We start from the raw sequence: 9,764 nt of genomic DNA, 5'->3' as shown, positions 1-9,764 counted from the left end.
GGGGAAAAAAGTTGTTCTTTTTTATTTGTTTCTTTGCAGTGTGGTGGAAACGTGAAGTTATTAAGAGAGCAAATTAAGAAACTAAGAGAAAAAAATCACAGAAATCGTAATTCATTTTTTTGGGGCCCTAGGCCCTGCGCCCCTCACTACTATGCCCCTGCACCAATCGTAGTTATTCAGTATGATCAAATCACACTGACATGGGCCGTTCTACATGTTAAAAACTTTTACTTTTGATATTTCAAGAACACGTTGTTGATAATACTTGTGTACATTTGAATGCGGTGCTTTCACCTTTAATGGAGTAGCTGCTGCTTTTAATTTTTGAGCTGCAGGACAATTCTCCTGAAGAGAGAAGCTCTGGAAAGACAAACAGAGCATTTTGGGACTATGCAAACCCTTAGACAAGATAATCCACTAGGTGGCAAAAAATACCCAGCGGTTGTTAGTGGACCATTTCCTGGCTTTACAAAATGCAAACCATGTACTTTTATAGCTATTATATGAATTTTTAGTCATTTAAAAAAAGTGCTCATGGTATCCAGAGTGATTGCTGAGTCTGTATAAGTAGCGTTTTTCTGCAGATGTTTGAGAGCAAATGAAGTTTACTTTACATGTTTTATACCTAAAAATCATTACGTGAAGCTGGTTTTGGATCCAGAGCGTAAACTCGACAACCAAAGTCATTTAATGAATCAAAAACGCTTGTTTGGTTTAATTTCCAGCCTTCACTGTTTTATTTGAGAGTCACTGTCACTTTATTGTAGTAATGAATATCTTAATGAATCAGGGTATACAGGTTAAACTGATTACAACAGACTTTATCTGAGTGTCAAATGTTTCATGCATTTATTAATAAGCTCTTTGCCCACATTAAGCCTTCGCTCTTTATTGCCATAGAAAAAAGAAAAAAAAAAAGTGCGACAACTTGGCACTTCCGGACACATCTGAAGCCCTCTGGTCTTCAAATTTCACTGCTCAGTCCCGGTCGAGCTCGACCAACCTGCCAGTACGCAGCGTTGAACTCATCTTTGACTTTTTGACTCGTGTCAATGACAGTCAGCGGACGCCACTGAGACCTCTCCTCAACCTCCTCCCCTTCTTCTTCTCCCGACTCTCTGAAGCTTTCAGGAAATGAAGTTGGTTTGTGGGATGATGCTCTCCACTTTGTGATCTGCGGGGTTTGCCGCCGCCTCGTAGTTACAGATCGTCACCTCGTGTCTGTGAGCCTTGAAAGCACAAGGAGAGAGACGGGGCTGACTTCAAGCCGGGACAAGCATTCGTAGATAAAGCTGTCCCGTTAAAACAGGACGCAGAAACAGAACAGCAGAACCGAGGACGGGAAAACAAGTTAAACACTGGTCCTGCACTGAAAAAAAAAAAAAAAGGGTCATTACATTTAGAGAACAGCTGATATAATGGCATGGCTGATAGTACTGGCTGGTTTTAGCTTACAAATGTTGGAACAGGAAATTGCAGTCTAAAAATACCCAATAAATGTTTCAGGTCACTTAGAAACAGCATTGCATACTGTAATGTAGTTTTTCTAGCTGAGAGCACTGACAGGTTTATTTGTCAACTGTAAAAAGCCCCGCTCAACACATACTGCATCTTGGTCACAATCATTTTAGGGCTGCACCTAACAATTATTCAATTATTTGTTTGGCCTATAAATAATCGAAAATCTCCCAGAGCCCAAGGTGACTTCATATGGTCAGACCGACAGTCCAAATCCTACAGATATCGGGTTTACTATCATATAAGACAAAGAAAAGCAGCAAATCCTCGAAGGTTAGAAGTCAGAATGTTAAGGAAAACTTGGTTTATCGTTCATTCACTTTGGGTGATGCTCCTGTAGAAGTTTCAAGGTCTCCCCCAGGGGCCTTAGACGGATGTTTTATGAGTCCAGGGGGGGGCCTGTATACGGAGCAGCCTGTCACCTTACCATAAAATGGAAATAAGCCAAGCTAGGCCCGTCTGAGGTTCGATTTATGGCCAGTGCATGGGCAGCGCGGGAACATTATGCAAGTTTCTATCCTATTGGAAGATGTGTTTGGGTAGAAGTTCAGATCACCAATTGGAACTCATTTCTTTGTCTTAAGAAACACTATAAAGGATGTTTGTAAGTCTCTTTCTATTGAGAGCCTCTCCTTTGACTTCTTGTGAGAAGGTTTGTTTGTCTCCTATATTGTAACTTACAATCTAATTCACTTTAACCCCATCAGTGTTTTGTGTGTTTAATTGTGTTCGGAGTCTTTTGTAGAAAATCTTCCACAACAGGGACAACGGAATATGTGTCATTGGGCCTTAAATAACTACTTGAGCAATTAATCGATTATCAGGATAGTTTCTGTTAATCCGTTACTCAACTGATCAATTCAGCGCTAGGCTTGACTCGCACTCTATGTCCCTCTGACACTATAAACTACAACAGGACGTAGATAATACATATCCCGAAATGTCACACAGCCGTCTTTAATTTTCCTAATTTTAATTGCCTTAGAGGAGTGTTACCGACACATTTTCCCATCTGGCCCTGCCTCCCTGCTCCCTGATTTGTGAGTCGATTTCATTTTTTTAATCAACTGGTAAAAATCTGGGGAGAAACTAGCAGCAAAAGGAGTCAAGAGGAGCCTAAACTTTGCCTAAACTCCCAGAGGTTTGAGACAAACAAGGCCACAGAAATATCTTGCTATACCGACGGTGAACTTGAGAGCGAGACCTCTTCGTATTTCAGATTTGATCATCACCTGCTCTTCTTTTCTTCTCTGTCAAAAAAAATCTCCATTTTGTACTTTACATGTTTTACTGTTTTGATAAAACTACATAACCTGAATTTTAATAGCATCAGAGCATTGATTTTTGTTTACTGTTTCCAAAGAAATCAGATTCATTCAACTTTTTTTTTTTTTTAAATTCAGCTTCAAATTTTTCCCCCGGTCACGCACCCACCCCCAAGTTTGGGAACCACCAAGACTGACTCTCCACCCAAATACTCCACCCAGTCTTGGGCTGACGTGAAGCTCATCAAATAAAATTGGATCTCTACGAAAAAGCCCAGACATCAAAACGTCGAGATCTTAGTTCTGAGAGCAACAACAACGCAAACAACGCGCAGAGCAGAATTAATTTTTAAAGGTAATGCTTTGATAAAGTAAATGAAACATAAACTGTTTGGTATTAATAAAAAAAAAAAAAGGACATGGTGAGTAGCTCACACAGCTGTCACCACAGCAGCGTCGTACTACCTGACAGACATACAGAGACTCTGGTCAGAATGGAAACTGAGCGACACCAGCGAGGCACCAAATTATTTTGGGGAGGAATCTGCTGCCCTCGGGATGAAAGACGAGGCAAAATAACAACATTATAACTGGATGTTATAATGTACAGACTTCGTTGCCTCGACCAAGGCGGTTATATTTTGACCCGTGCCTGTTTGTTGTTTTTTTTGTTTGTTCGTTTGGTAATTTGTTTACGCAAAAAAAAAAAAAATACTACTGAACCGGTTTGCACCGTACTTGGAGGAGGGATGGGGCCTGGGCCAGGGGAAGAACCCATTCTTTTTTGGTGCATATCTGGTTAAAGGGGCTTGGTCCAGGAATTTCTTTTTTTTTTTTTTAATCACTTTCCCAAACATGGGAGATAGGGCATTTTTCCCCTGGGTGGAAAAATTTTCCCATTCTAGTTACAATTGTTTTCGAGAGGTGCTGCAGTTGAATTCTATTGTGTTATACTGAAACAGCCCCGTTCCCTAGAAATTCCTTTTAGATACAACTAAACTCCAGCAGCAAATATGTGTTGTTGGAAATGCAATCGCCGGCTGGATCACGTTCAGAACGAAGCGCTACGTTTTATGTGCATCCAGTGTCCCGCCTGTGGTTTAGGCAACAAAAACTGCCCGGCAGCAAAATTCTGCCCGGGGAGCCTTCAGGAGGTTAAACCAGCCCCGGACACCGGTGGCGTTTCATGTGGCGGGTTGAGGTTCAGACTGACCTCTGAGTATTCGCCCCTCAGCCCGATGTAGTAGACCCTGGTACTCTCCGCGCCAAAGTTCTTTGAGATGTGGATGGAGAGGTGCTGAACGCTGGAAAAACGAGCGATCCTGGAAATCATGACACAACAAGAGACACTTTCATTCGAGACAGAGGCTTAGGGGAAAGTGTCTGAGCTATACACGATAAAGTGAATTGAAGAAAAGCCAGCACAGAGCAGTGGTACGTAAGAGGAGATCGCGAAGCCTGTAGAGGAGGATGCGAACGTGTTCGTGATGCGCCGCGGTCAAACGAGCGCATATAAACACAAACAGGGATGAAATGTCAGGACCAACAGAAAGAGAAACAGAGAACGGGCTTCACTTGTCTTTTAAACGCTTCTTTGACCAGGATTTCACAGCTTCGTGTCACAGAGTCCGGAGTTGCCCTGAAAATGATCCCGATGCTACACTGCATTATCAGTTCTCTTGTGTAGGCAAATCTAAAAGCCTCCATCTACGACTATGGAGGATTCCGGTAAAGTGAGAAAACAATATTTTGCAGCAGGAACAGCGACATCCGTGCAATTAAAAAAATCATGATTAAGTAAGACAGTGAATTAAACATTATTGGTCTTGCTAGTTGCAGCTTTCAGTGTCAGACTAGTAGCCTCAATAGGAGTTTTATTGCAACCTGGAGAGACTTTATCCCGCTAAAATTCAATGAAAAAACAAAATAAAGTATTACTGTTCGTGGTCTCACTTTGTTGGGTACTCCAGCTCAGCAACAGGGTCTCTGTTGAGTCTGAAGGCTTGTTCAGGTTCTCTGCCGGTGGCGTCAAAGGACATCTGAGGGATGTTTTTGTACCTAGGGTGACAAAATTTGTTTGGCTGTGTGTTTATGTTTTTTTTTTAAATGGATAAACTGCTGTGATCATGAAGTAATAAAAGAAACATACCATTAGAAAAATATTCCTTTTTTTTACATTTACGGTTTGTTTGGTTTTTTTTTCCGGAAAACATCCTATTTAAGTAGAACTTGAATCAGTAGAACGCTCCTTACAATAACGTGCACACTTAATTTACTAAATCAAGACTTTGGGGTGTCCCGGGGCCTGTGTTACCTGCCTGACCCCTGATCAGAGGAGCAGAGACAGACACTCACAGTCGTATCTCAGCTGGATGAGAGTCGTCGTCTTCTCCGGAAATGATGATACCTTTCAGCTTCACGCTGCCAGTAAAACTGAAAGAGGTGCAACATAGTTCCTTCGTTACAATCTTTCACCCAAAAAAAAAAAAAAAAAAAAAAAAAAAGTCACAGCGAGGAGATGCTATCAGGACCAAAACAGGACGCTGTGACGGTGAAAGACAAGAAGACGGCAGGAGCTGTCAAAGGAGATGAACGGTGAAATGTGCAAACCAAAAATGAAAAAGTCACCTTGGTCTGAAAGTACAGAACACAAAAGATGCTCATTTCAGTAATATTGTTGCAGAGCTTTATTAACAACTTACAGTATAAACCAACACGTTTTATAATTATAAAGTACTTGGTACTGAGAGTGTGTCCATCTGTAAATGTACTTTGAACCTCAATGTGCACAGGCAGCAAAGAATAGAATATTCAGTGTTCATGCAGGAGAAAAGGTTAAAATTCAGGCCGACTACAACACAGATGATGATGACGATGATGATGATGATGACGACGATATATAATAATATATAGGACTTACGGGATGTTGAACAGCAACTCCTCATCTGCGTCGCTCTCGACAAACTAAGAGAAGAAAAAGTGAATCCTCTCTGAGTAATTGCAGAGTGACAGCAGCAATAAAACCAACGCTAAAGTGCACAATCTGCACTGGGACATAATCAGGCGGGGATACTGGTTTGACTGGTTGTTGGGCCAAACTGACCCCGGTATAAGCAATCAGAACTGGGCCTTGTGGAATAATCATCATCATCTACCTCAATAACAACTAACCCTATCCACATTGTGATACAGCAATTTATCAGTATTTGAAAAATATTATCATTAACAGCATGATCATTATTTTAACAGTGTTGGAATAAGTATTCAGATCCTTTAATTAAGTAAAAGTATCAATACAACAATGTAAAGATACTCAATCACGAGTAAAAGTCCTTCATTCAAAATCCTACTTAAGTAAAAGTCGGAAAGTATCATCAGCTGTATGTACGTTGTCTATCAAAGTAAAAGTACTTTCTGACTTATATATGACCACATATTAGGATTGTTAATACTGATGGATTAATGCATAAGTAGCTTTTTGCTGTTGCAGGTCGTCAGTGTTGAGCTAATTTTTCTACTTTATGCACCACAGGTTTGTTTAATCCACAACACTACAACGCATTTCATAAACACATCAAATGTTATTTGGACAGTGGCACAGTTTTCGTCATTTTGCCTCTGTTACACCACCGCAATGGATTCGAAACGAAGCCGTTAAGACGAGACTGAAGTGGAGACTTTCAATTCAAGGGGGGTTTAACAAAAGTACTGCATTAACCCTTTAGGAATTGCAGCCATTTTTATACGCAGTCCCTCATTTTCAGAGGCTGGTGTTGATTGATGATGTGGCTGCTGATAGAAGCAGCAGCAGGATGAATTCTGAAGTGTATAGGTCTGTACTACCTGCCCAGATTCAGCCGAATGCCGCAATACTGATAGGAGGGTGCGTCGCAGCACTGATGGATAATGACTCAAAACATACTGCGAAAGCAGCCCAAGAGCTTCCCCGGGCAGAGAAATGGAATATTCTCCAACGGCCAAGTCAGTGGCCCGACCTCAACCCAAACTGAGCAGGCTTTTCACTCACTGAAGACAAAACTGAGGGCGGAAAGACCCCTGCAGCACAGGCCTGGCAAAGCGTCTCAAGGGAGGAAACTCAGCATTTTGTGACGTCCATGGGTTCCAGACTTCGGGCAGTCATTGACTGCAAAGGATTTTGAATTAAAAATACTGTTTTTAATACTATGTGTTTTAAAAAATAGTACTAAAAATGATCCTCATTTATAATTATGTTGGTTTGTCCAATTACTTTTGTGCCTCTGAAAATGAGGGACTATGTATAAAACGGGCTGTAATTCCTGAACGGTTCATGTGATATTTTTGTTAAACCCCTTGAATTAAAGCTGAACGTTTACACTTCAATCTCGTCGTAATGGCTTCGTTTCAAATCCATCGTGGTGGTGTAACAGAGGCAAAATTAGAAAAAGAAAAAAAAATCGTGTCACTGTCCAAATACTTATGGACCTAACTGAAAAAAAAATTAATCTGAAAAGTAACCAGGGATGACAGCTGTCAAAAAAAATGTAGTGAAGCTAAAACAAACTATTTGCATCTAAACTGTAATATAGTCGGAGTTTAAAGTAGGACTGCAACTAACAATTATTTTCATTATCTATTAATCTGCTGATTACTTTCTGGTTTAATCAATTAATTGTTTTGTCCACATATCGGCATAAAATAGCGAAAACCAACCTTATTAATTATACCAGCCAAAAATAATGTTGTCCAATCAACAGTTTAAAATCCCAAAATATTCAGTTTAAAATGATAATATATAAGCTTAAAATTATATAAACAAACAACAAGCAGCATATTCTCACATCATAGAAGCTGGGACCAGTGGATTTTTTGGCATTTTTGCTAAAAAAAAAAAAAAAGAAAAAGACAAACTATTTCTCGTTAATCAAAATAGTTGCGGATTCATTTTCTGTCTGGCTCAACGTTGTAGCTCTACTGTAAAGTAACACAAAATAAAAATACTCAAGTAAAGCACAAGTACCTCAAACGTGTACAGTACTTGAGTACATGTACTTAGTTACTTCCCACCCCTGGATTTCAACCATATTGACCCTAATCAGTAAAGTAATTTAAAGGCCAGGCCAGTGCTGCCAGTTTGGACTGACAGAAAGAAGCCAAGTCAGAAATGAAGCATTAAATGTTAAAAATGTTTACAAGAAACAGGAAATATAATGTTACCATGGATTCTCTGAGTTTTTCTATGGGCTAAGACTTGAGCCCCCTGGTTTTTTTTTTGGGTTTTTTGTTTTGTTTTGGTTTTTTTGCCTATATTTCTTTACAGTTTGGAAAAATAAGTCAACCGAATCAGCTATTGGCAGTTCCCGTTGGCAGTGCACCGGTGGACGGCACTGACAACCATCGCTTGATTACTTCAATACTGAAGAAAACTTCAAAAAGTGATGATTCTCAGGCAAGTTCTGCATTTATAAAGGAGCGTCTATTTTTTCCCTACGATTTCTAAGCGGATTTATCGACGCTTGTTTGCGAGCGACATCGGGGATAACGACACTCTCGTAAAGTGAAAGTCGTGCTGAACCTAAAAATATTTGTATCGTGTGTGTGTGTTCGGATTTGACCGATTTATGACTCCGAGATTTGACACAAAACTGCTGCAGTTAAGTGCCTACGTTAATTGCCTCCATGAGCTGCTGCCCCCCGGAGCCAGAGATCCCCTGGTTTATAAACCGGTTTGTTCGTGGGTGGAACCCGCCGTGATGGTACAAAAGCGGCCCAAATTGTAAGAATCGATTTTTAAAAGTCCATTAAATCGCCCAATCTGGCAACCCTGCACCAGGCTGGTGTGTTTGTAACTTTATTCTGAGCGGACCCAAACCGCAGCCACAAGTGATTTTTTTCAGCCTCATTGAAATGAATAAACTTTTGTTTGTTTTACAAACTGCGTAGACCCGCAGAGCGGCTCCCGGAGCAGCCAGCGTCTCTCCACAGACAGTAGCCCCACAGACCTTCACCCTCCCCGGGCACACGTACAAGCAGCGACCGCAGGCAGCGCTTCTGTCAGCCTGCGCCTTTTGTCCTCAGGGGACGCAGCCAGGGCGACTGCCCGGGGGAGAGGCTCTGCACGGCCGTTACCTTGTCTCGCTCGTTCCGCTGATCCCACGGTTTGAACACCAGCTTTCCGTCTCCGTCCCGGCTCTCGTTCAGACACTGCAGCTTCTCCAGGTCGATCCGCCGGTACAGTCCGTACTCCAGGCCCCTCTCCGCGGGCTCGTGCTCCCCCTCGCACCCGCAGCCGTGCCCGTGACCATGACCGTGACCGTGCCCGGACATCGTGGAGCTGAAAACGCTGTTTTCCGTTGCAGTCGGCTGGTGGGACTGAGGCTGTAAACCACCGCCCCTCTGGCTGGTTTTACAAAGTGAAATGAGATCAGCAAGTTTCACTTCGCAGCCTCAAGCGAACTGACGTCTGCGTCAGGCGAACAGCAGTTACCCCGTTTTTCCGGTGTACGTTTTCAAAATAAAACAGTTTGTGTAAACGGTAATATCAAGGAGAGGGGACCGAATCTTCCACTGCAAGGAAACAGCCAAATCATATAAATGACTCAGCCCTGTTTTTTATGGATTCAAAGAAAGACTGCGTGATGAAAAGCGGTATTATGAAATAAATTGGTTTTGGTTTCTTTAACCAAAATGGTGGGTTCATTTTTTAATATGAACAGCTGGAATAGAATAAAATGTACCAGCAGTAGACTCTGTTATTATGAAAAAAGGAGGATAAAATAATATTTCATAACAAAGAGCTGAGTTTAAAAAAATTATTTCAAAATTTCATGGTTATATTACATGTTTTGGCTGCATTTATTAGTGGGATGATTTTATTTCATAATGTGTCATTTGTCAATTTATTACAGATAACTTTGGGTCTCCATGGCAATGAGCCATCTTTTAATTGAGCATTAAGGGATTTTGAGATTAAGGTACTAAGAAGCCAAAAATTAAGAAAAA

At 41.2% G+C, this 9,764-nt stretch overlaps 1 protein-coding gene across 1 annotated transcript; it reads right to left on the bottom strand.

Annotated features, from left to right (window-relative positions):
* Window positions 1-708: 708 nt before the first annotated feature.
* pithd1 (PITH (C-terminal proteasome-interacting domain of thioredoxin-like) domain containing 1) lies at window positions 709-9,237 on the bottom strand. Its single transcript, XM_040120866.1, has 6 exons — window positions 8,892-9,237; window positions 5,704-5,747; window positions 5,139-5,216; window positions 4,737-4,841; window positions 3,997-4,105; window positions 709-1,229 (listed from the first exon to the last, which is right to left on the bottom strand). The coding sequence occupies exons 1-6, from the start codon at window positions 9,087-9,089 to the stop codon at window positions 1,128-1,130; spliced, it is 636 nt and encodes a 211-aa protein (XP_039976800.1). The 5' UTR covers window positions 9,090-9,237; the 3' UTR covers window positions 709-1,127.
* Between the last annotated feature and the right edge of the window lie 527 nt (window positions 9,238-9,764).

Source organism: Xiphias gladius, chromosome 24 (assembly GCF_016859285.1).
Source record: "Xiphias gladius isolate SHS-SW01 ecotype Sanya breed wild chromosome 24, ASM1685928v1, whole genome shotgun sequence".
Taxonomy (NCBI): Eukaryota; Metazoa; Chordata; class Actinopteri; order Istiophoriformes; family Xiphiidae; genus Xiphias; species Xiphias gladius.
Note: the sequence above shows the minus strand (reverse complement) of the source record. Positions and strands in the feature narration are given on the sequence as shown.